This window comes from Denticeps clupeoides, chromosome 12 (assembly GCF_900700375.1).
Source record: "Denticeps clupeoides chromosome 12, fDenClu1.1, whole genome shotgun sequence".
NCBI classification, from domain to species: domain Eukaryota; kingdom Metazoa; phylum Chordata; class Actinopteri; order Clupeiformes; family Denticipitidae; genus Denticeps; species Denticeps clupeoides.
The window spans coordinates 6,315,419-6,343,107 of NC_041718.1; the positions used below are offsets into that span (position 1 = coordinate 6,315,419).

Genomic DNA, 27,689 nt, shown 5'->3' on the forward strand with positions numbered 1-27,689 from the left:
AACTTAATATCTTAAATGATGATTTTATTACTAACTCACTCACCCACTCAGCTTAGTTTTGGCATGGGAACTAGTGCAGTGGAAAAGCGTTCACTCCAATTACTGTCTTACTTTAATTACTGTTTAATTCGGACCACGCATCGGATGAATTAACAAAGACTTTCATATTTTGTAAACGGTGATAAGATGCTTTTACATTATAGGGAAATATTATAGCTTTTCCAGTTTACGCTAAAGGAGAATGGCATTTAAATTCTTTTTGCATTTATCTGCTTCCTAATCTTGCAGTTATTCATTTTGGGTCTCTTTACTATAACTGTTTATATGCTGACAGATTTCACCACTCATGTTTTATGCTTAACCCCTCTAACATTACAGGAAACGTTATACATAGATAACGTAATTTAAAAAACAACAACATGCCATCTTAATCATTATTCATATGAGCAGATTTGCATATAAATTCAATCTGCCATGCCATTTACAGTAATTTAAAGCATATCAGTACACTGCATGTCGTACAAGTTAATTAGATACGTATATTGATGCCTCCTTGGGGGTTCAGTATACATATGGCACCATCTGCATTTAATATTACTACTACTCATAGTCTTAAAAAATTAATTGGGATGATGGAAATGCTTCTCACTGAAGTAGAAATATAAAAAGTCTTAATGATTCAGAACCAAGTCCTTGGGGAAAGTCTTTCTGAACATTGGTGAGCTGTGTCTACATGATGAGAATGCAGATATCAGTAAGACTGTAATCAGCATTTTAATTGATTTAACTTTTTCAAGTCATATATGTATATGTATGGTTTCCAAAAATACCACCAATTAATAATTAAACTATACTGAATTAAATGTAGTTCTAATGATTATAATACTCTTTTCATAAGATTATTTCTCATAGATCTTGTGCACTGTAAAATCCTGTAATCTGTAAGTGTTACACAGCTAGAAAAGAGAAAATGAAAGAAATTAAAATTCTAAGCGAGGCTTGCTTGCTGGAGCAAAGCTAGCCTTGTTAAATAATGAATAAATGAAAAATAGTGTTTTAATGTGACAGGCCTTTGTGATGTAATGAAGTGACTTTCAGTGCTCTTTTGTTACATTATCAGAGACATGGTGGGAAAAATAAATAAAATCAGACCGTTAACTCTGCACAAAATGTTGTTCTCTCATTCAACAAAATCTAAAACACTAACATTAAATCTTGCAGTGTTGTTACTGGATCACTCCCGGTACTGCTATGTGCTGGCTAAAAAGGTTATCAGAAATCAGGCATTTAACTTTATCTTGGCTCCTGGATCATTTCATAATTGTGCCAGTTGACTTGGAAAAACTGGTGTTGTTTCTTGGCTTAATGTGCAATTTTAGACTTATGTACTTTTTATTGTTATTACACTATTCTGTTTCTCAAATAATGTCAATTTGGTTAAATCATGTAAAATCACCATTTGCTTCTGCAATTAAATGAACAGAGGGTGTATATCCCAAAATGTTTGCCTTGATTGGTCAGCACATTGGCTGAATGGTGAGGATTGGTGGATTAATGACCTTACCAGGCATCACGAAATAAACTGACACTCATAAATAACGGGACTCTACAAAGGACAAAAGAAATGCTTAAAGCTAACTAGCTTATAATTCTGCTTAAATGGTAGGTATTGAGGATATTCAGTCCTGCGTCTGACCACAACTAAACCCATGTGCATGATACAGGGGATGTATTGAGTAACATAAATTCTGCTTTTTGTTATTTTAAAGTCTTTTAATGTGGAGAGAATAGCGCAAAAGGAAATTAATATTAAAGCATCTTCAAAAAAAGAGCACAGGTATACGATGTGCAGAATGAAACACCAGTGCTGCAGAGCGCAGACGACCTTTATCAGATTGATCACCCCTTGCTATGACATTCCTTACATTTTGGTCTCTTACTGCAAGGATAGGCCATTCGGGGAAGCAAGAATTATGTAAAGTGCATCTTCAGAAGGTGAAACTGACATGCCCCATTTGACTGTGAACTGCTTTAAAATGCAACACACACGCTTCAGCTGCACACATACATACACACACATACACACACAGCCATGCACACGTTTAGACAGATGCACAATCCAGTTATTATGTTGAGTGAAGGGAACAGAAGATCTTTTGGTTTGTTTTTACGATATGCTGAAAAAAAGATGAAAACATACATTTGAAGGAGTGTCAACATCATTCATCACTCTTCTCCCACGTCTCAAATTGGGTTGTGATAGATTCCCAGACGCTGACACCCTCCCCATTTGTGCCTCTTTTTCTCCTCATCTGGCCAATATTTGTCTCTGTCAGCCCTCATAAACCCGTGGGTCGCTCAACCACATCTCCCCAGGCTTACTTAACGCCGTCCTGACGACGACAGCTCCAGACTGCAGCGAAACAATGACAGAGTGGAGGAATGCTGTTGAGGCAATCTGTTGACACGATGTGGTACACAGTTTGAAACACAATGACAACGGGACTTGGATTGGGGAGAGGCAATCAAGCGAAGCGACCGTGGCCAATCCAGAATGTGGGAAGCTGCCAGAAGATGGAGCCTCAGACAGTCTTTTCCACTTGTCGCCCGACTGCGGCTCTGCTTATAGTAAATCTGATCCAACCGTCCAGTAACTGACGGACTGTTTGTTATTTAATGTGTTAATTTACAAATGTTTTTCTTTGTCCTCCATCGTCCCCGTCCCCCCCCTGTGCTTCCAAGGCATCTTGGCCCCAGGCCTAACGCTGGCTGCCATGCATACTGGCTCCTCTCCAGGGGTGCGCTTCAGAAGTCGGCCGGTCGGATCATCATGGCCGTGGAGCGCAGGGAGTAGCTGGGTCCTCGAAAGTGGTGCCACTTGATGCCATTGAGCTTTCGGACGTTGTGCCCTACTGTGTAATAGATGCCGTTCAGGTTGGAGAGGCCACAGGCATCAAACCACCAGCCTGTGAATCAACAAGTGACAAGGTCACAGAGGGCAAATCACTGCAAAACATTGTCATAAATGTGTTGCAGTATATAAAAATAATGTCTTCAGCTTACATTTGTACAAATAAAACATGGGCATTTTGCAACACCTCTGGATTTGACAGTTACCTTTTGCATCAGCATGAATAAAATGTCAGGATGAATATAATTTTTACTGACCGCCATCCACATGTAAGTGGAGAAGCGTGCCTGTGTAAGCGCTCACATTAATCTTACAGTACAGCCACGGTCAAAATTTGCCAACTAGGACTAATCAATTGAAACCATTATACATTCATTTAAGGCAAGTACAACACAGCAAGTACACCACAGCTGGCAACTGGTATAGCAGCTTCAAAATTAATATTAAACTAACAAGAATATTGTTATTTTACTGACTGTTGTACATGCAGCAAATGAGTGCTTACATTAATTAAAATTAATTCAAACTATGCCTTTTGTAAAGTTCTGAATTAGTAGCGCTGTTACACGCATTCGGTTACGTCCCATCCCTGGTTACAGGTGCAAGGCTGTCCGTCTCGCCGCAGGAGAGGTGGAAAGGGACAGTTAAAACGAAATGGACACCTCAGAGCGGCATGTGCAACCTGCTCATCCTGTTTTCATTCCTCCTCAGTCGGCGGAGTGTTTTTATGGGTCTTATTTCAAAGCAAACTCCGGTTCGGTGATGAAGGTCAGAGTCTGGCTGTGCAGACGGACAGCACACGCTCACCTTTGATTGATGCAATATCACTCCGCAGCATTTTTGTTTAGATTGGACAAGATTTGACCACTGGATTCTACGTAAGGTCTTTGATTGTGAATCGCTATGCAAACAGCCTCGAACCCCCAAAGATTTCCAGCCGGGCAGCTACAATTAACTCGGACAACTTTCAGAATCAATCAAGAAGCACCGGATTAAAAAGCTATTTGTCTTGGAGTTGATGTGGAGAGCCAGATCTCCCTGACGTTGCCCTGGAGTGAAAAGCTTTGATTGGAGAATGTTGTTTGTGTGAGGAAACTTTGAACTTTGATGTGTTGTGCATAGTACTGTGACAGGGTTCGGGGAACCTTTATCAAGATCAGATGAAGATGGGGAAGAATGTGTTTGTGAGATTTTTGCAGCTCTGCACTGGAGAATGAAGAATAGTTCGGGAAAGTACTGTATGGTACAAGCACTCCTCCACTCCGCATGATGTATGCAAAGGAACAGCAAATAATTTAGACTGTATATATTAACCATCTAATGGTTATTAATGAATCAATTAGAAGAGGAGTGAGATTGTTGTACATGTCAAATTCATTAAATGTTCTTTCAATGGCCACAGTGTAATGAACATTGCATATTTCTTTTGATGTGAGAGGCTGTTAATGCATATGAGAAGTAGCAGTCTTTTATGTTCCTCAATCACACATTCATACACTTTCTGTATACATAACATATATACATATAGTATATTGGGTTATCTATTTTTTCAGTATTTTTTCATACTTCCAGGAACATTTTGGAATGTTATGTAAGACATAGTAAATTGGACATGTTCAGGGATTTCTAATCATTTGAGGCTGATAAGTAATCTAGATGTTTAGTTTGGTGCCAACTGTGGTCCAAAACATGTGGTCCAAAAAATTATTTTTTGTTGTCTGCTGACAGCGACATGATAAAGCTCTAAATTGAGGACAAAAACTGAGGTTTCTGAAGAGGGGGGAGGAGAGAGGATCTCAGGGTTGCCAGACTGGGCAGATTTGCTCATTGAGAACAGGTATTGAGGAAGTCTAATCTAATTTAACAATGTGTAACTGCAGATAAACACCTAGTTTACAATTCCAGCTTTTTGTGTGTTTTTGGGCAATCAGATATTTGGCACTGCTTATTGGATTATGCACATGTGAAGCAAGTCAAAGTATGGTGCATGTGCATGGAGAGCTGTCAATCATTACCCTACCTTATTTGACCTTCTTTATAAAAACGTGATTAAAGTTAGTATTTTTTCTCTGCCTCAACATACAGATGACTTCAAGTGATTCTTTCTTCTTTATCTAAAATTGACCTGACATTAATGAACAATTCCCACATGCTACATCTATCATTGGTAATAGGGCCTCTATTTTTTTGTTTTGTGGTAATACAAATGCATTCACCAATATATTGAAATAATTTAACCATACCATATGCAGAAAGTGCAGTGGTGTTGATTTGCAGTGTTTTTTGAGATGCACAGAGATTTACCTCCTGTAAGCATGAGGGCACATTTGCAGAGGCAGTTGTCATTATCTGAGTCCCGGGTACTAAAAGCTGTTCCATGGGAAACCAGGCTGCTCTGCTGCCCTGCTGTTCCACTGTAGCCTCTGAGAAACAACCTAAAGGGAGGAGAAAAGGTGAAGAAACCATGCTAGTAGAGCTAAGAGTAGTGCTCATTTGTGAGAGGGACCACTAAATACAGTGGGGCAAAAAAGTATTTGACAGCAACTGATTGTGCAAGTTGTTCCACTTAAAAAGATGAGAGAGGTCTGTGTTTAAAAAAAGAGATTTAAAGAATTTATATGTATAATGGTGCAGAAAATAAGTATTTAGCACCTACAAACAAGCAAGAATTCTGGTCCTCACAGACCTGTTACTTCTTCATAAAAAAATCCTTCACTCGTTACCTGTATTAATGGCGCCTGTTTGAACTCATTATCTGTATAAAAGATACCTTCAAACAGTCAGACTCAAACCTCACCATGGCCAAGACCAACGAGCTGTCTAAAAACACCAGGGACAAGATTGTTCACCTGCATAAGTCTGGGATGAGACAATCTACAACAAGCAAGTGCCTTGGTGAGAAGAGATCAACTGGAGAAACTATTATTAAAATATGGACAACCTCCCTTGACCTGGGGCTCTATGCATGACCTCAACTCGTGGGGTAGAAATGATCTTGAGTACATTGAGGAAACAGCCCAGAACTACACAGGGAACTGGTCAATGACCTGAAGAGAGCTGGGATCACAGTAACAAAGTCGTCATGGATTAAAATCCTGCAGTGCTTGAAATGTCCACCTGCAAAGCCAGCACATGTCCAGGCCCGTCTAAAGTTTACCCGAGACTATCTGGATGATCCAGAGGAGGATTGGAATAATGTTACATGGTCAGATGAGACCAAACTAGAACTTGTGTTTGGAGGGGGCAGAATGCAGAGTTTCATCCAAAGAACACCACACCCAATGTGAAGCATGGGGTGGAAACATTATGCTTTGGGGTTGCTTTTCAGCAAAAGGAACAAGATGACTGCTCCGCTCCGATGAATGGGGTCATGTATTGTGAGATCTTCATCAGGGAGAGCATTTAAATGAAATGGGGCTGGATTTCCAGTATGACAACGATCCCAAACACACAGGGCAATGAAGGAGTGACTACATGAAAAGCATTAAACGGTTCTAGAGATGCCTAGCCAGTCTCCAGACCTCAATCTAACAGAGAATCTGTACCCAGCGACAGTCCTGAGACATCACAGCTCTTGGGAAGATCTGCATTGAAGAACAGGCCAAAAATACTACCTTGACATTTGATCTCTGTCATTGTCAACCAAGGTTACATTACCATGCATTGAGGTGAACTTTAGCTATTCATACAATGTGATTTCTGGAGTTTTTCCATCTTTTCTCATCTTTTTCTGTCGGACAACATGCACAACCTGTGGCTGCCAAATACTTTTTACACCACTGTATAGCTGAATACACAAATCTTTGTGAATATGGATTGTAATATTTCTGTATATTAGTAGATATATTTTATAACTATACTATTGAACTTTACTGTCTTATCCTGGATTGTACAGAATTGTGCAAATGTGAAGGAGAAACAAACTTCCTGGATTCCCCTTTGGTTCCACTTTAAAACATTTTCTTCCTTGGCCCATGTTACATCATTCCATGCTTTGATGCTGCATATTATCACAATGGTAGGTCAGATTAATGTTTCTTTTCCCAGCCTCTGCCAAAGTTTTTCTTTCCAACACTTTTACCACCCGCTGAACTCATTATTAGACCATTAAGAAACACTATGGGCTGATTAAGTTCTGGCTGGAATGAAAAACCTGTTTGTGACCTTTTTTTAAGGTGAGAACAGTGTGGCACCTGCCTGTAATGCTGTTTCTCGCTGGCCAGTTGGAATCGCTCGTACTGGGAATAAGGTGCATTCCCCTCCCAGTCCTTCAGTTCCACTCGCAGAGAGTAATGTGCCTGACTTGTCATCTGGTGCACAACTTCATTACCTAACCAGTGCTCTGCCACAGGGTCACCGAATCCCTGTAAGAGACACACATTGTCATGGCAACCCCTATCTGATCGCAAGCATCGGCCCATGATATATCATTTATCATGAACAAACATCTGCACTCCAGCCTTGAGACAAATATAAATACATGTCTGCTGCTACTCCCATTTTTGCTCTTGCTTTTTCAAGTTTAAACAAGTAAATGCAGAGTTTTCTCAACCACTCAAGCACAAATGTGGTGCAATATCAATAGACCCTTCTGACAAAAGCCAAGCTCACAGATGTGGCTGCTCTCTCCATTGTGCATGTCTAGTGATTCATCTGAATTTGGCAGCCCCTCTATCATGATTTTCACAGGATAAGTTAGAAAACATTCCTTAATTTTCAATCAAAGTATATTTTCGATTCACACCGTGCACCGAAAGTTTAGCAGACAGTTTGATGTGTTTGAACATGGTCATCTCTAATGGATGGACGGTGAGCCAAGATTAACCACAGATAAACTGCTCCAGCAGGGAATTTGTTTTCTGATACAAGGGGAATGGTTACCATTTTGTAGTCATTCCAGTTCTTTTGGAAGTCAGTACTTCCATCAATTCTGAGCTGAAACAACGTCCAGCCTCCTCCGCTGGTTTCCATATCACAGTAGACCTTCAAGAAATGGAAAAAGATGCATTGATAATCTCTTATTTATAATGTGAGTTTGTCCATTCACTGTATGCTACCAGCCATTAGGGTCTGATCAGAAGACAAGTTCACACTATGCTGTGAAGAGCCGCAAATACAAAACAGCTCACTCTGTTTACAGTTTACAGACATGTTATTTCATAGTTTTGAGAAGAAAATGGTAAAAATGGTCATTAAATGAGTAGGTGTGTTACCTGGTAATGTGTTTTTATATTCAATTGTAATTAGGAACCACTCAGTAAATTTAAATATTCTGACAGAGAAAGTGCATCTTTAAGAGCAGAGTATAAGTTAATCAAGCTGAGACCCATAGCTATCCAGCATAAATCAAAATAGTCTATCTGATATTTATTCAAATGTGTTCTTGTCTGTGTATAGCACCAGCCAAAAGTTTGGATGCACTACTCATTTATGAGGCTTGCATTTTTTACATTATTAAACAAAACTGAAGACACAGGACTATGAAATAACACAGTACACAGTAAACACAGTAAAGGACAAAATAGCAAACAAGACAAAAAGTTGAACATTTGTGTCTCTCCAAATCAGGGAGCATTTTCTGTGTTGGCAGCATTTCACACTCTTGGCTTCTCTCCACTGCCTTAAGTCAGACAACAGGGACAGTTTCCTAGAGGTTTATGCTAAACACTTTTTATCATTCACTCATGTTAATGAGCGTCTCATGAAGCAGCTTTTGATGATGACAATTGTGAACAAAGCAGCAATGAAGGTAAAAAGAGGCGACTCTGAAAAAAATGATTTATCAAACATACTTCACTTTCTCCTGATACAAAATATAAAAATATCTTTCTTGAATCGTCAAAATGCCCTTCGTCTTAGTCTCCATAACAGCCACAGAGTATGTGTGTCCAAAATTTGACTGATAGTGTACGTCCACTGCCACAAACCTGATTTGTTCATATTTCTTTTGCAGCCAGTTCAGTTTTGTATTTAATTAATGTCAAACACAAAGTGAACCATCACCTTGATAGACTCTGTCATGTTGCCGACGTAGATGTGGTAGACTCCACTGACATTATGTCCAGCTTTAAAAACCTGGGCACAGTCGCGAAACCTCTGTTCTTTCAGTATTGGCCCTGGTGATAAAAATACAACAACATAATAAAGGACACACGACCAATGCGATTATTCAATTAACATTTGAAAAGAGCATTTGAATGACACACGTTAGCATTTGAATGACAAATGGGAACATAAACATATTTTGCATTGAGAAGCTTTTTACTAGAGCTTTCAAGTTAATTGTCCAGGGGATGTCTCATCAGTCACTTATTTTGATGAACCTTCAGGTAAGAATAGTGGAATTACAGTTGGACATTGGGGTCATTGTATATATACATTTGCTTTAAATGATGCATTAAGGTTAATTACAAACTTTAACTCTAGGGTTAATGTGTGAACGTATGAGTGCAACTGCCACACTCATAAAGGCTTTTCATAATTCTTCCTCTCATTAGTTTCACCTTTTTGTGGTGGAACAGCCATCCGCACATTTTTTTTTCAGGAAAGCTGTCTTCCTGTAACAAACGTAGAATGACTGGGACCAAATCCAGCCACATCTGTCTGTGGAACGTGACGTGTGCAAAATATCTTTTAATCCATATGAATTCACGCCAAGGTTAATAACATTGCAAAAATATATAATAAAATGACTGTGAATGGTTCACCCATGTTCCCCTTCACGTTCTCTTATCATCACACATGAACTCACTTTCTTTGTTAACATTAAAACACCGCACTTATATTTGAACCAGCAGCCAAGTTGATAATGTAGCAATCACATCACTATCTGTAGTCTCCTTATAGCTGATGTTTTCAATCATCTACAACCACTAGAGAGCTCTAGGCAGTTCTAAATACACTTTTGAAGTTCTTAAAAAAGGACATGTTTTTGTTCACACACTGGAAGAAGTTGAATGTGAATTTTCCTTTTTAAATACAGATGTACCCCTCTTTTTAAACTCTCTATCTGAAACCTGATCAGTTGTTGGGTCTCCTGGGATGATCATTAGGCCTTAAAAATGAGTTTTGTCCAAACTAGCAGAAGTTAATGAACCGAATGTGTGCTGCAGACGGGGCCTTCAGACTCATTATTCATGCCCTAATCATAGCTAATAGGGCACAGATCCCTAATTGATGCAGATAATAGCTGGATGTGGTTGTTTCGAGGTTCACACTCCTGCGGAATAATAATATTGGGGAGCACTGTTTTGTTATCCCGCACCCTTGACTCCATCAACAGAATGTAAATCACCTGCGAACTGGAAATATCCTCTGAACAAACTCATAAAAAAGCGAACTGTCAGCTCAGAACTGAGATGAGTACAATGTGTTCCAAGAAGGAGGTACCTGAGCCCCCGTGCACCATGCCGATGAGAGTGTGCACGGAGCTCATCAGCTGCTGCTGCTGCCTCTGCAGGGCCGAGTTGTTGGTGCTCGCGGCTCGTAACTGCCCCTCCAGAGCCGCGATGGCCTCCATCTGCTGCTGCACCAGATCCTGCAGCCGCTCCTTCTCCTCCTTCATGTCCTCCAGCTCAGTGCGCTGCTGCGATTCCAGGAACAGCACTTTGTTCTCCAAGTGGCTAAAGAAAGTCACAGCCAACAGTGACAAATTGTACATGGCACCCCAATTTCCATCACTCAGACCATTTAATTTTTCAGGTATTTTGAAATAGATTTTGAATGATGATTATGAATCTGATGACCAAACCCCTGAAGAAGATACCAACAGAAGCCAACATGAACAGCAGCTATACATTCCAGTAGCACCTCTGGAAGTTCGCACTTTTCTGCTTTAGTGCTTTGGTGATATTGAACCATAAAGAAACATGTTCAGACTGCGCTGTAGTAAAAGAGTGCAGAAAAGAATTGCTAAACAAGATCCTGTTTCACCAGATACCCTGGTGATGCTCTGCCAAGTCCGCACTGCCTTCTTCAGCATCCAAAATGCTCGGACAGGGGACTAATTCTGGGAGTCAGCCTTACTTTTTATGATCTTTATGAATCCCTTTGTTGCCAAAGCAGTATATCTGAGACCATCTGCTCCAGGCAGTTCCATTCGTTCTGTGTGGTGGGAATTGTGGTTGGATGACAGCACTGCCAAGATTGATTATTATATAAAAAATGTAAGCCAGTCACTGATCATCAGACAGTTTGACTTGTTGCTCATTCTTTGGAGAACTTTCACCACATCAGTCTTATGTATATTTAACCCTAGAACAAATGGTGGAGTGTGTTTGTTGGACTTCTTTCGTCTTCTTTTTTGCATTCAGTTATCAACAAAAGCTACCTTTATGGTGGCATGCTGCAATTTGATTTTTAAGTGGGAAATTATGAATTATTATAGTTAGTCATTTGCTGACTTGGCTTTTGGGAAGCATTAATCGTTAGCTTGTGAAGGATTTAGGTTGTTTTTGCACACTGTGAGAATTTTCTTCAAATGGCAATGAAGGGTTGACCAAGGAATCCCCTTGTGGAGATCGTTTCGGTGTGATGTATGTGCCTAATTATAATTGTCTGTTAGACCCCATGCGGACCGCCAGCTAAACAAAACAAGCTTCAGCTGTGAACTGAAAGTTCAGGAAAGATGAATTGCAAAAGTGTATCTTTAAAATCTAAAAAAAGTTCCATGTCAGAGTGCATGATGTGGACTTTTGTCCTGCAATTATTCAGCACTAAATATAGTCATTTAAGAAAATTAATGTTTCCCATTTCCTTAATATTTATTTCAAAGTGCGCTTTTCAGTTTCTTCAGCTTTAAAGGGCTTCAGTTTTATCTCTAGATTAATATGAATATTTTGAATACTTTCAGAATGCATTTGTTTTTTAAATGTATGCGTATTACCTGTTTTTGTCCCGGAGTTTCGAAATCTCTGATGTCTGCATCATTAGCTCCTTCTCCAGTTTGTTCGTGGATAGTGAGTTCTCCAACAACTGAATCTCAATTCGTGAGGTCTGGTTCATGACCTTAGAGAAATCCATTCACAGTGAACAAAATGTCTGTTTCTGGACAAAAAAGGCGTGAACATTACTTTACCTTGGCCTCAACTATATTTAGTTTCAGCGTTTGTTCTGCAGTCTTGGTCAGCAGGTTGGTTCCTATCTCCAACATGGTCGCTGTTTGGTTGTGAACAGCATCTGTGTGAATTTGCACAATCTCTGTCTTGATGTTCTCCTGGATGTAGTTTTCTAACTAGATAAAAGAACAAAGAAAAAAAAGTGGACAAAAGGGGAGGGTAGGTTACAGTAAAAAGAGTGGCCCTATATGTGTGAAACTTCAGCCCTCTGAAATTCTTGAAAATACATGACTAAAAAATCTATTGGGTTCCCCACACAGATAAAAAGAAAAAAAACTTTGATATCAGTTGTCATCTTCATTTGTTTCAAAATGTGTTGAATTCACAATTAACCTGTTTATTTATCATATCTTCTAAAATATTCAAGCTAGGTATCAAACGCAGAGAATAAATATGAGAATATAAATGCAAGCAATGTGTGAATACGTATGATGTTACATTCTGAAGTAGGATTCATTCATTCCAGAGCAGACTCCAGAATGATGCCAGAAAATCATTGATGTGGGGTGACCCTCAGTACTGGAGTTGAAGAGGGATGAGATAAAAACAGCCAAAATCTTCGCCCTTCTAAAATAAACATGCCCCGTTAGATCCATTGTGCTAGTTTATAAATTAATTCTTAGGAAAATGTGGAATCCAGCAAATAAAATGGAATGCGTGTTTCCCGTTGACGCTCAAGATGTTCGCACAGCAATGCAACGTAAACGCATGGTCAGCCATGGCGAACCACTCGGTTCCAATTGGTTTGCCAAACTCGGCAGTTCATGCAAACAAATCAGCTGATTCAAGAAGTGATTTTATTAACATGGTTCTAGTTCATAATGCAAGTGGGTACAACTTTTTCTGTATTTGATACATTTTTAGATTGATTTCAAATGTGAAGGACTTTTATATAAAAGATTTTAAGCGCAAACATTCAAATGGCAATTCATTTTGCAACTGGCAATGCTATATTCAATCTGAGCATGTAATTTGATATAAAATTTTGCAATTGGCAATTAAATGTGCGAAGTTCTGATGTAATCCTTAGTTCATTTCAAAGTGTTTTTAATAAAAAATAGAACAACAAATCACTGAATTGCAAATCTTTTTGCAATTTTTTTACGACTTTCAGAAGCACCTTGTTGGAAAATGTGTACCAGTACATTTATTTAAATAAACAATAATACATTTCACAATTTTAATATTTTATGAAAACATTTTTAGTTTGTGATTGAAATTTCTGATATAATTTCTGATATAATTTCATTTTCATTTTTCTTCTTCTAAAAAAAACATTGACATCGTTTAACTCCAACTGTTTATTGTCATACATGCATGTTCCTTGCCTTCATAACCCCATGTCCATGGGAACGGGTCTTTCAAGGTGCAGTTTGATGAAACCACCGTTCCTTGTGCAACTCTTAAAATCGCGAAGAAAATAAATACGGCATCCCTGGGATATCAAACGCACAGATAAGGACCTTGGTATGATATATTTATCCTTATTGAAATAAACAGGGCAGTCCCTGGGGCAATTTCCCCCTCCTGATGTGGTCAGCAGACATTTGGACGGGGGCTTTTTGAAGTTGTGCGTATTCATCAGCGTTAATGTGTCCCCAGATCATATCTTTGTTTGACGAGATGTTTAAACAGAAGGGCTGCTGGCTTAAATTATGCAGTTCTTTTCTGTTAGGATATACTCACCTGAAGTCATATGAGTGGCTGCCTGATGACTGTGCTATAAAAATTAATTGACACAGTTTTTTGGCTGTTTCCTCAAGAGGTTGTGTGCTTTGACCAGTTAATTGACCCTAGCTTCCTGTCTTTGGATTAAAATTACACAAGACATGCCCATATTCAGAGCTTGAGAACCCAGATAGGCTCTCTGAGTGCTTGCTTCAGCACTGCTAACCTAAAACAGATGTGTTGTTTCATTTGGACTGGAGTAGGAGCTACAGAACAGGACATGCTGTGACAATAAGGTAGAGAGAACAGTAAAACTCTTTCCCTGCAATAAAAAGAACACATACATGAATCTGGGATTATCAATCGGAGATTTTCATGATTGAAAAATATATGCCAGGGTACTTTTTCATTTTTGAGTTCGGGACAAAAATAATTAAAGTGCATGTATGTCAATTGTCATTTAACAACTGACTTTGGGTTGATACTTTCATGTATCATGAAAAATTTATACTTTTCATGACTTATTTCATGATTTATTAGAATATGGTTTGTGTGGATAATGAAATATGGGATAATTGAATTAAATGACAATATATAAACAATATGTAGCAAGACATGAGGTCAATGGTGTATTTTAAACTTGTGTTCTAGACATATATATGTTGGTTATGGCAATGATAAACAATCCTGTTGACAGAAGTTTTCGTGTATCTCCGCTTCCTCCCTGTGTTCATCCTTCAAATACTAGCAGTAAAAACATTTCATTCAAGTCACCATGACTTGAACTCAATTAACTCTCCTCAACTTAGGTGTAAACACCAATCATCAAAATTGCTCACTCATCAATCAGAACATAAAGAATATAAATAGGCTGGTCAGAGGCAGGTCAATGTTTTTGGAACAATGGATCCAAACAATGAGAGCAAGAGTCCAGCCTCTGCTGCTCAGTTTCATGAATGATTCGACCATAGATTTCCAACGATGCATGTCCCTGTATTCTCTCCATCATAGGCACATGGATAGCCTCTAAAATGTGCATATGCGGTGCTATCATTGGAGCGGAAGCCGAAAACCAACCAACTACAGCCACATACAACCACATCACATTCATACATTTGGTTTATTTATAGCAAATGAAAGGTCCCATGACATAGATTTTTTGCTTTTCGGTCTATATATCGGTCTTGTTGGTCCCATACGCTATCTGAAATCTCTTTCCAAAATTCAGCCTTGGTGCAGAACTGCAGCCACTTTGAGCCAGTCTGTGTCCGTAGCTTTAAATGCTAATGAGGAGACGAGGAGGAGAGCAGCCTATAGAACTGAGGGGGCATTCTCGTAAATTACGTCAACAACACCATTCACCAACCACAATGTTTGGTGCAGACAAGTGGTGTCATAATTTTTCCAGATAAATAAAAAAAAATTCAGAGGCTCGCTCCTTTGGAAGCCATGACAGTCAGTGGATTTCCTTTTTTAGGGAAGGTGTGCAAAATTCTCTGGGTGGGCAAAGCATGAGAAAGGGGAGGTAACCTGACGACACAAACTGCCACTTTCCGAATGGCGAAGCAGAATGAACAAAGCCCTCTTTACACTTGTCACAATTTATAGCCACGGCAGGACCATAGACAGGCTAGAGGAACTCATATTAATGTTAAATAATCTCACAAAATGAAATTCATTGTGATAGAAGAATTAAAGTCCAAATAATTGACAAGGGAAGTCCAGTGTGTGGACTTTAGCTAACAAAGTGCATGACAAAATGCATGACACAGCTAATACATGCCACATCAGCATTACGGTTTATTTTTTATTCTTTTTACTGCACTTGAGAACATATGGCAGGTGTAACAGCAGATGTGTTCTGAGAAGTATTCTAAAAGTAAATGCTAATGCACGCTGAACACAGACACTTCTTCATGCTGAGTGCTCAGTACATGTATTCCAATCTCAAACTCGCACTGGTTGTAAACCCATCAAATATTAGACAACGTTCACTGAAATAAGCTTTTCAGTCTCAAAAGAAAATGCCTTTTGTAACTGACTTGTTGTTTACTATGTAGTCCTTGTCATTTTGAGTTTTTTGTGAATTTGTAAGCTTAAGTGTGTTTGGCATGCTTATATACAATTCCATTTCATAAATAGTACTTAGAATATTTAGTTAGTTTTGTTAGTTCGATTCGATTTTATATTATGATATCTAATTTATATTATTTTATTTGTTTCATATGATCACAAAGTTTGATCTTGTTATAATAGATGAACATGCAGTGTTGCAATTGCATTGATAGCTATGGGGGAATTGTTTCATTAAGAAAAATTGATCATGTGCTGCACACGGGCGTTTCCCTGATTAAAACCCCACAGTCCATGCCAGCATTATTCTACATCACAACCTGAGGGTAAAATGTAGTCACTGCAAGGAAACGATTAACTGCAGTTAGGATATTGATCAATTTAAAGTGGTGTGACCTTTTCTTCTGAGTTCCTCTCCCTCCCTTCTGCACAATACTTCATTCTGCTTCCTATCTTGATTAGTCAGGGATTGTGTGGAATAATCAGCAATCAAGCATGTCAAACCTAAGATGTTTCTTTTGAAATGATGTAGAACTGTGACATTGACTTTTGCAGACTGCACTTCTAGATTTTTACAGTTTTAATGACACTGACTTACAGAAATAATATTGCGTACAGTAGTAATGTTAGATGCTTTTAACACACGCTGTCAAGGACTCTCAACCGTGATTCAGGAGACCAGACAACTGTATGAGAAAAATGTCTGAAGTGCCAAGGTCATTATTCAAAAGCTTCAAGCATGGCAAGATGAATAAAAACTTGTTCCACACAGTTTTTGCACATTTCTCTGAAATCAATCCTGATTATGTAACTCAAAGTTTGTTTATCCATCTGTCAAAAAAAACATTTGCTCATCTACGATTGTGAAAATGAGAGATTATCAACTCGGGGGCTTCCAGTAGCCTTCGCCCTTCACATTTGGCTGATTAATTTCAGATGGGGATCGAGCAGTGGTGATATGTTACAGGGTTATTTCCTTCAGTGAGAACAGGAAATAAATTTGGCCTCAGGAAGGACCGTATTATAAACTAACCAGATGTGTCAATCAAAACCCTCTGAATTGTGTGACTTGGGCTGTGTTTGAGTAATTTATAATAAATATCACATAGCAAATATGCTGTCTGGGAGAGATGGCAGCTCTGGCTCTCATGCCCTCGTTTGAAACATGGGCTGTCTGGAAATGTTCTCTGCCCTGTATTTAATATAGCAGGCTGCCTGTTGTTGTTTCAGCATCATATATTACACCAATCACAGCTAATTAAATGTTGCAGTATACATGACCTGTAATGGAGAAACCAGTTCCCTGGTTGGAAAGAAGCAGGATGCCAAAGGGATAAATATTGAAACATACATACAAAAAAAAAAAAAAAACCTGATGGAGGCTATAATTTTTATGCTGGATTTATGTTTATATTAAAAGGTACATTAAAACATACAAGGATCTTGTCTACAAGGGAACCTTCATAATAATGTAACTTCTGCAGCTATATTTGTCTGATGCAATGAATTTCATACATGCATATTGCATTTTGAACAGGGCCACTGTTGCACCATTATCCAGCAACAGTAGGAAGAGTAATAAATTACCTTTTTTATTTAATACACATTATTTTAAAATAATTGTTGTACATATGTGTTGCTGGAAAATAACTAAGGATTTTTTTGGTTTTTAATTTCAAGTTAAGTTTAACCTATTTGCTTTAAGTCAGATGTAGATGGTAACCTCATTACATTCAAATAATCAACTTTGAATGCAAGGGGGTGTCAAAAAGGGAAGTGAAGTACATTTGAAATAATCACATTTGCAAAAATTTGCAAAAAAAGGTTGGAACATACAAACCCATGGACTGAGCAGATATTGACGAATAGAGACACATCTGCCTGTTTTGATTGTGACATTTATTTATTCAACTTCTTCCACTGGCTCATGCCCTTGGCCAGAGTTTGTATGTGTGGTGGATGAATCAAAAATCCGGTTGTGTATCCAAAATGACAGGTTCAGATCCAGAGGGACAGAGGTAACTGTGGCAATACATTACAGAGCATTTCAAAATGTTTATTGGAATCAAGGCCCACCCTTAAACATGGCTGGAAATTAAAATCCATAAAAACTGTGCTGCAAATATTATGATTATGCATTAGTGTTTAATCCTGTTTAATTCAACTTCTCAGAACAGCATAGTTTTTATAAGGAGTCATGTGTTTTACTCGTTCACAAACTCACTTTGAGCAGTTCTTTTCTAGAGAAAGTAGGTCTGAGTTGATGAAGATGTCGGTGTGGGAATGTTCATGTAAAGTAATGGTTTTCAGGTGGTTAATATTGATGTATAATCCAGAGTGAGATTAATCTGTTATCATACACAAGCACATTAACCCCTGTTCCCGCTTCCAGAACTTGGAGCGAAATGATTACTTTCACTGTATGTGGAGACGTTTTGATGTGAGTGTTTTTCCCCAGTCCAGAGGGGGGCCAACAAACCTCTCGCTCATGTGGACCTCAAATCAGGTGCAGATGGGCAAAGTCAACACCGGGTACTGCCCACAAGCTAAAGGTCTCTTTTCATGTCCTTTCTCAGGCCAGCGTATTTATTTGTTCACTTGCCCTCCCCTGTGCCCGCTGGTTCTAAGGCCCGTGTCAAAACACCACCCAATAATACATCACCCTTACCCATGGCTGCTCCAGTGCGCCGAGCCCGGCAGTTCTATTTTAATGGAGCCAGTGAAAAGCCTTGCGTGATTCCATCTCAACGTCGAATTTATAGTGCATTTCATCACAACATGGTCGGTGATGGTTGGGTGAGAGAGGGATTATTTAGAGTGGCACGGTGCCCATCACCCCGCTATGCTTATTAAAGCATGGGTGAATGTAGCTCCAGAGGACGCTGCCCACAGGGGATGGCAGGCTCAGCCTCAGTGCCTTCGGATAAGATCTCCTTAATTGAAATCACATTATGATCTGGACACTAAGTAGGGGCAGAGTAAAGGTCCTCCCCACAAATTCCAAAATAGTCTTTCTGTCATAACAGATACTTTTGACTGGATGTCTGATGCCTTTTGACACGTTTATGTCTTTGATCGTTGAACACTGTATAGCGGATTATCTTCCGTTGCTCCCAGACATTCAGTAATTCCCAATAGGAACGAGTCACCTTTCCACAGCAGCAATTACCGCTCCGCCACAAATAGTACTCGCATGAAGGATAAAAGATCCTGTCCAATTAAAGACACGACCAATTAAAATCTGTCATTTTTCTAAAAATGTGGCCATTGTGCACAGAGCTTTGTCGGCAAAGGAACAGAAAAGCTAGTTAGACGGGGCAATAGAGAGGAATGTTTAGCCCCTTCATGGCTGAGGACCCTGGCCTGATGCCAGTGGGTGGAGGATGGAGGGATGGGGTGAGGGGAACCTGGGGATTTGGGTGGAAGTCCTGAAGCTCCTCTGGCCCTTTTGGAAGGACGTGCAGCAGGAATGTCGCCTCCATCTCCTGACCCCCTGTTGTATTTCCATGGTTACAAAGGGCTCTTGGTCTAACAGGGTTAATTTTGATAAGGATTCATCCCAAAAAAAAAACTCTGTCCTGAAAATTACAAATTTTGTTGAATAAAGATATCAAGATTTATAATGCAGCCACACAATGTGTTTAGAGGCGGACAGGCAGCATATGGAAACAGCTGGGGTTTTTTTTCGGAAGACACAATGGAGGAGGGTCCCCAGTGTGTTCTCGACTGGAAGCGGCCCTCCTTTCTCAGAGCAGAATTCATTAATGAGCCAAACGCTGCTGTGGTCTTTAGACTGTTAGCCAACCCTGTGATTACGAAGGCCGTTCAGAACCACTGCTGGTTTTGTCATCTGAAAACTCCCCCTGAGCTGGTCTTGCTTCAAAGCTTGTTGGAGAGGATGCTTGGGGAGAAATGAATTCAAATAAGAAATCCAGAAGACGATGCATATATCCTTGCTTCCTGACAGAAAAGATGTATGCTATGATCCGTTGCCTTAAAATATGATCCACCATGGGAAGTAATAGTCGTAGCAATATTCTGTCAGGCATGTACTACGAGGCCTGCCTTGGATGAGTATTTATGAATGTTTTTTTGACCTAGTAGCTACTTGCTTTGGATAAATTTTCTCTTCCAACAGTTGGGATCTTTCAGATCCTTTTCGATAGGATGTTGCAGTTCCTAAATAAATGTGTTCCAGTGCACTCAGTTTCTCTGCTCCGGATGTAGAAGTGATGTGATTTGTTTTATGTCTATTTACAGAATGTGAACCTCTAAATGCGACATATTATGCACTCTGGCTTCTTGCTGGGTTAAGCAAAGGCTTGGAATACACTGCTCAAAAAAATAAAAGAAACACGTAAACAACACAATGTAACTCCAAAGCATTTCACTGCATATCATATTGTGTATGACTGTGTATGTGACAAATAAAATTTGAATTTGAAGTCAATCATAGTTCTGTGAGATCAAACTGTCCAACACTGTTTGACAATCAATTTGACATGCTGTTGTGCAAATGGAATAGACAATGGAAATATAGGCAAATGCAGGCAATTAGCAGGACAACTCCAATAAAGGCGTGGCTCTGCGGGTGGTGACCACAGACCACTTCTCAGTTCCTATGCTTTCTGGCTGATGTTGGGTCACTTTTGAAATGCTGGTGGTGCTTTCACTCTAGTGGTAGCATGAGACGGAGTCTACAACCCACACAATGTGGCTCAGGTAGTGCAGCTCACCCAGGATGGCACATCAATGTGAGCTGTGGCAAGAAGGTTTGCTATGTCTGTCAGCTTAGTGTCCAGAGCATGGAGGCTCTACCAGGAGCCTGTACAGAGACGCGGTGGAGGCCGTAGGAGGGCAACAACCCAGCAGCTGGACCGCTACCTTGCCCCTTACCTGGGGCAAGGAGGAAAATGCAAGACAATTCTAGACCTCATGGAGTGTCAGCAGTTTCTGTAAGACAAAGACATTGATTCTATGGACTGGCCCGCCCGTTCCTCAGACCTAAAAAATCAAATCACCCTAATGAGTGTCAGGTGATATTTTACCTGTATTTATTGGCACAGAAAATCAAGGCTTAAACCTGGCTCGCAATACAGGACACATTCTCGTGCTTAAAGGTTATTTTCCATTTGACACTCATGACACACATTAAGACACAAATATGAGCTCCATGTGTTGTGTCAACAGCGCTCAGCCTGAGGATGCTGGGTACTATTTACTTGCTGAACATCAGAATGGAATGATGGAATCAGAACACAATTCTTTATTTTTGCACCTGGCATGAAGGGGTGAAGGTTGATAAATGAGTTTGATTGGGCCAGATTCTAACATTAATTGTCATTACCGCAGTTGCACATTTCTGCTGGACGGGAACCATGTTTACTTTGGGAATCTGTTCTTGCTGCAACCAGGCTCTGGGTCACTGCTGACCCTGTGTAAAGGCAAAGCGCAGCTGTAGTACGGGAACTAAGATTCCTCTCCCAAGCTAACATAAACAAATCAAGCTATGTCTAATGGACACCGCTGTGAATAATGCTGCACGGGGACCGGGCAGAAGGCAGTCAACCGAGCCCAGAACAGACGGGCGCAGGCTTCACCAAGGACACATTGAAGGGTTTGTATAGGATGCTCTTTTCATTGAAAGGTCTGTCAGATAGGATGCAAACAGTGGTCCTGAGTGTTTGGATGTGATTGATAAGAAAAAGATTTGAGACAATATACACACGCTTATGGAGCATTTTTGTGAATCCCTTTGCTTCATCCCTTATGAAGCAAACATATATTGCTATATATGAGAAAATATATGAGAAACGTCCTTATATATTTGCGATGCCTTTTTCAATATATAATCTCATTTATCCCAATATATATCCTAATCCCAATATATCCCAATATAATCCCAAAATATACCAACATACAGTACTATGTACAATTCACAATATATGAATACACACAAAATATATTGTCACATAATATATTGGGAAATATATTTTTGTTGTGTATGGGATGGTATATATGTGTGGCGGATGCATTTATATTGTGAACACACAGGATCATAAGGTAATGGCAGCCAAGACACACATATATATATATATCAAACATACACATTAAAAAAAACGTTGAAATCCAATTTTATTGGCAGAGTTTATGAAGGACACACATTGAGAAGTTAGCAGAGAAAAAGTGTGAACAATTATTTCTTGCAACATAGTAAACATAGTATGCACTGTTATCCATGGTACCTAATTTACTGATAATTGTGTGAATACATAACAATATAAAACCTGCCTGAAAACAGAACGTAATGAAGAGGAGGCATGTTATTAGGACAGTACTAAAAGACTCTATCCACAGCATCACTAGGTCCCCTGGTATGATGTCATAAATGTATTTACTCGTAGTAGATTGCAAGACAGATCAGGCCTAGACTGAGTACAACCTGTATAGGGGTGTACTGTGCCCTGCTTTACTTCTTTTGGGAACCCGGCATTGTGCCCTGTGAATTTTACACAGACTCTGGTTTAATGTGATACTAAACAGTATAACCCTAACCCTAGGTTGCTGTAGATGGATGATGAATAAAATAATTCATGTTTGCTTAATGTTATCTGTTTTGCATCAGAAATGCATGGGATCAAGGGATGATATAAATTCTGTGACTTAATGCATGCTGTATTGAATCAGTCTGGCCATATGGATTTTTAAAAACATTTTTTTTGTGCATGTGCATAACTGAACAACCACTACAGTCTGTAAAAGAAATTAGGTGGACATTTGGTGTACTAGCGGTTTCTAGAGGAAATTATTGCATTTTCAGGAGAAGATAAATACTGTATGTTTTTTGCTTCCACTGAGATTATGTTACTTATTTTGTTGCCATTTATTTTTTATTCTATAGACAAGAGCAAAAGGTCAGTTAACATTGAAATAAGTTCACTTCCCATAAACTCTCTAGTAAACATCAAAATTACACATAATACTTTACTTAAGAGCTTTCATCAGTTAATCGAAAAGTGTCCGCCGTGAATAATCAACACATAAACTTTATCAAAGCAGCACACCACGTGCTCCCAAAATCTCCCATCAGTCCATTCAGTTCCATAAAAAGAACTGTTTCAGTCGGTATACTGATTTGTTGCTTGTGCCTAGTGTAATGTTAAAGTGTTTTTGGCTGTGCATTTCAAAACCTCTCAAGTTCTCCACAGTTCCAAAAAAAAATTGCTTGGCAACAGGTAGACTTCATAATCTATCACGCTGCTAACCGTCCTTGACCATCCCAGCCAAATTAATTAACAGACCAGGCCACACAGCAGCAGATTTTCACCCTGATAAAAATCTTGGCGACTCCACCATTTATCGAGTGCTTGAAGAATATTTCATACTACCAATAGAGTTGACTTTTTTTTATGTGTGTGTGTTTGTTGCAATGAGCCACCAATAATACAGTTAGCACTCATTGCACAAAAATATTCACCAAATATTTTGCTCTAATGAGAGACAGTAAGAAATTGTCACTGTATTTAATAAAGAACAGCTACTAAATGAGAAGGTCCATGAAATCAGGGTTCCTCTTACAGGTTGATCAGGCCCTGATGTTTATTTCTAATCAGTCTCTGAATTTGCTCTTCTCAATCAAAGGCTAACTGCAGCGTTTGAACTTTTCCACTCCTATCTCAAAAGCAGTGGAAGGACAATGGAACCATTGCACAAGGCTGACTGCAGCTGTTACTGGAAAAGGAGGCAGTGGTTTCTTTTTTTTATCCCTACTTTCTACAGTGCTGAACAATGTCTTCTTCATTTGGCTCTAATACCCGTGGACTTGCCCCTGACCCTAACTTTTAAAGGATCGCTTCAGTAGATCAATCATAATTTAGCTTCTGGGCAATTCCATGGTACACCAAGCCTCCAACAAACGATCCAGTTCATTCACTGTCACAACAATAATCATTGGTTGATTTCAGTCCTCTATACCTTTTACAGCAGTTACAGCAATTCAGCAAAAGCTGTGTACAATAAACAATAAGATGACACATACAACATACAACATCTTAGATAAGATACATACAACATACTATATGATGCCACAAATGATCATGTGTACAACCAGCATTTGGTACACTACAATAAATAATAAAAACATATCTGGGACCATTAAAAAAACATACAGTAGATATAGGCCATTAAAATGAGTCACAAGCCAATAAGTTTAGAATCTCGCCTGTGAACCAGAAGACCCAGGTTCAAACCATACTTTCTTCCATTGTGTCCCTGAGCAAGACACTTAACCCTTGCTTAGGGGGACTGTCCCTGCTGATTGTAAGTTGCTTTGGATAAGAGTGTCTGATAAATGTAAACTCGATTAGAGTGGGTGTCCATGCTAAATGTGTGGCGTATCAATTTCATTTATTAAAAAAGACTGAATGAAAAATCTGCACATGTGCTAAAGAAAGCTAGTAAATAATCTAATCAAACCCTGGAGTTATTTCATTTTTCAGGCATGAACAGGCCAGACTGATCCCTGAATCACCTTCAGTGAATCGCCCCCTGGTTCATTCGTCCACGTCTGTGACATCGGTGTGTATTTGTGTAATCTGGTTGTAATCACGGCTGAACGATTGCTCTGAGGCAAGAACAGGCGGACCGCTCTATTAGAGGTGATATCGGAGCGACGCGAGACGCCCTTATCCCGGGGTGGGAGGCGGCCGCAGATAGCAGCTCGCTCTCATGTCGACCGGTATCTGGCCGCACCGCTGTCAGTATCACCGCCGTTCGGCTTTTCAGAGACACTTCCTCAAGAATGATAAACACGAGGGCAGTGTTTATTTAACAAACCAAAGCCGGCTGCGCGGCTCTAAGCCCGTCTTTCGCGCACAGAATCCATCAGGCCCACTGCGGGCCTGGACCCGGCTCGAGGTTCGAGTGTTACAGCATCAAACATTTTGAGGAGCACAAACTTTTTTTTGGTTTTGAGATGGTCAAACTTTTTCTACGTCTTTCCCTCGGCATTTGCTCACATTCCTCACATAATTCAACCCTTGTCCCTCTGGTCTCATAAATGTGTCTCCTTGTTCCCTCTGAACAGTTTGACACATTCAGATGACCTGATCTGAACGTCTCCATCCACATTGTGAATCGTTGCCTTATTCGTACTTGAATTTTTTCCCCCATCGCTTCTCAAAACTAATTCCATATCATATTTCTGGACTCCCAGAAGGGCATAATATTTATTTTGAGGTTTTCTGCTGCAGCATTCCTCACGACAACAAGCATCCAGCTGTGGTGACTGGGATGAGCTTCACTGCTGGGATTTTCAGTTTTTGACAAATGAGCAATCAGGCGGGGCCTTCGTCAGACTCTGAGGGAAGCCCATTACGAACGTCTTTATGAGGCTGTAAAAAACACTGGAAAGGCTCCCAGTTCCCTATAAACTCCACGGCAACGATTCCCAGCATCTCCTCCCATCCTCTGCTCAGTTCCCCAGAAGTCCCCAATGAAAAATCAAATGAGCTGTAACCACGAGAAAGACGCTTTGGGGACTGTTTAGTGAGCTGTTGAATTAGGAGGAACACCCTGTATTAAAACAATCACACAATTGCGGTTGTTTCAAGGAGTGACACGTTTTTTTTTTTTTTACAACCCGATTTCCTGGACATTCAGAACATCTCGGGTAGAATGTTTGCTTTTGCTTTTATTGTGCCTCAAAAGTGCATGGATAACAAGTCCTGATTGCTTTTGCCATTAACCATTATTAGGCTGATATTAAGCCATGACAGAACCTTTGTGCAGACAAATGTGATTTTAATGACTAACATTTTTAGTGCAAGGTTTACTTTAAATGGCAATTCTGAAGTCTCCAAAATGATGAATTTTTAAACTAAATGTTTGATTTAAACCTAGATGTAGATTATAACCTCCTCCATTAAATTCATTAACCCTAAGCAGGCAAAAAATTAGCTTAAAAATAAGTTACTTACATTTATGTTTAAATGTATGGTATTTGGGAGGAGCTCTTAAGCAGAGTAATTTACCTAAGTGCACACAATTTTTAATCAGTGAATACAGCACATTCAGTAGGGCCCAGGTTATTCATAAAATTATTCTAGAACTGGCCTCCAACAGTGCAACTGAAACCATTTTTTAAGGCATTTGGTAGAATAGACACTTCTAACAGTGTTACCAACGTTTTTTTTTTGTTTTTTTTTTGGATCTCCTGCTGCCCAGTGCCCCTTTAAAGGTCAAATCTAAACCGTGGGGCATAAACTAAGTGAAGACTTTTATTTCCCCTCTGCAAAGTGGACAGGCTTCACTCAGACCTGGGTCTCAGCCATATCTCAAGCGGTTCTTAATGGGACATACAATCACTAATCCTCCACCCTTTGAAGGTGGGTGAGCTCTTTTTCAGAGTAGCCTTTGGTGCTCAGCCTTCAACCAAAAAGAAGCAAACCTTCAAATGGCTTCCTGTGAATTCTCTCCTTTTGTCTTCAGAGTTTCCATGCTGAAGGTTGATTGTCACTCTATATCAGGTCAAGAGCGCTCCACCGCTTCAAAGCCAGAGTGGCTTACATCCCTTCCAGGGCATGGCTTCATTTAAACTCAGCCATGTGGCATCAAACTAAACAACCCTGTATTTAGTGCTGCCTCAACGCCTGTGTTTATCGGACGATAGCTACTGAACTTTAATCCCGGCCAAAATTTTATACAAATAGTTGTTAGTAATAATGAATTGAAATTAACCCATGAGAACTTGAAAGATAAAAAAAGATTAGGATCTAAGGGAGGAAAACAGGAAGTGTTTTAAAAATTCTATTATTTTTATCGGGATCTGACCCCTATGTCAGAGGTCACACTCCTCACGCTGACATGAGCCATTCTCGGACTCTGTACTTGACCCGTGGCTTTTTATCGACTTGGGTGGTAAGCGCAGATGCGTTCCCGCACAAGTGTGAACAGACGGCAGCTTTATCGCTACCGCCCATCAGTCGCTTCAATCAAATCAACCGTTTGGCAATTTGTTGTTGTTTTTTTTTTTTTCAATATAATTCTGTCATTTTTTCATATGTTTTAAAAACAACGTAACCTGTCACTGCGAGCAGAGCATGTTGATCCTGGCATGGAATCGTTACATTTAACAAAAGTGAAGAAAGCCACATGTACGGTGTATTAATTGCGTTCCAGTGGTTTCACATGAGTTATGGATAATATCAACACGGCCCACCCAGATAATCGTCCCAAACCACAAAGCAGCGTCCAGAGTCTTACCTTCTGGAGCCACTGCGTGTTGTTCACCATGGCCGTCTCCAGGTGCTGCAGCTTCCGAGAGTCGCTTTCGGCCGGCGGCGCGTCCCTCTGCACCAAGTTGACGCCGCCGTATTGGTCAGGGCTTTGCTGGCAGCTGTCCACCTCTGGCAGGATGAAGGTGTAGCTGCAGCGGCCGTGCTGGACGCGGTGCAGCTTCCTCCGTTTCTCGCCCCTGTTGCCGCGCTTCGGGCCCCCGCCTCCACCGGCCCTGCTGGCGTCCGCACTGGCCGCCACAATGCTGGCCACCAGCAACCCCCAGCCGAGGACCTTCATGGTGACCCCCACCGTCGCCAGGTATGGGGCTCGGCTCCTGGATGTGAGGTGTGGCCGTACCTGCAGACTCCTTCTGTGGGTCCCTCGCTTACACTGTCACAGTGATGATGCTCATGGCTCAGCGAGAGATGCTGGAGGTCCCCCCCCCCCCCCCCCCCCCCCCCCCCCCCCCCCTCCTGCTTAATTTCGCTCTTCCTGGTGAATTATCGTCTGCTTTAATGTTGTTTTCACTCTGAGCATCGGTCTCCTGTCTCTTAATAGGCAGGGTTTTCCCGCAGGGTCCGGTTTCCTATAAACTCTCGGTGGCCTCCACAGTTACGTGAGAGAACCAGAGTCGAACGCTGACC

The 27,689-nt window shown here is 40.2% G+C and overlaps 1 protein-coding gene across 1 annotated transcript; it reads right to left on the reverse strand.

Annotated features, from left to right (window-relative positions):
- Positions 1 to 27,469, reverse strand: angpt4 (angiopoietin 4). Its single transcript, XM_028997987.1, has 9 exons — positions 27,031 to 27,469; positions 11,988 to 12,143; positions 11,796 to 11,917; positions 10,301 to 10,533; positions 8,915 to 9,027; positions 7,793 to 7,894; positions 7,109 to 7,275; positions 5,216 to 5,346; positions 1 to 2,966 (listed from the first exon to the last, which is right to left on the reverse strand). Exons 1-9 carry the CDS (start codon positions 27,340 to 27,342, stop codon positions 2,806 to 2,808), a joined length of 1,497 nt encoding a protein of 498 aa, XP_028853820.1. The 5' UTR covers positions 27,343 to 27,469; the 3' UTR covers positions 1 to 2,805.
- Positions 27,470 to 27,689: the final 220 nt, after the last annotated feature.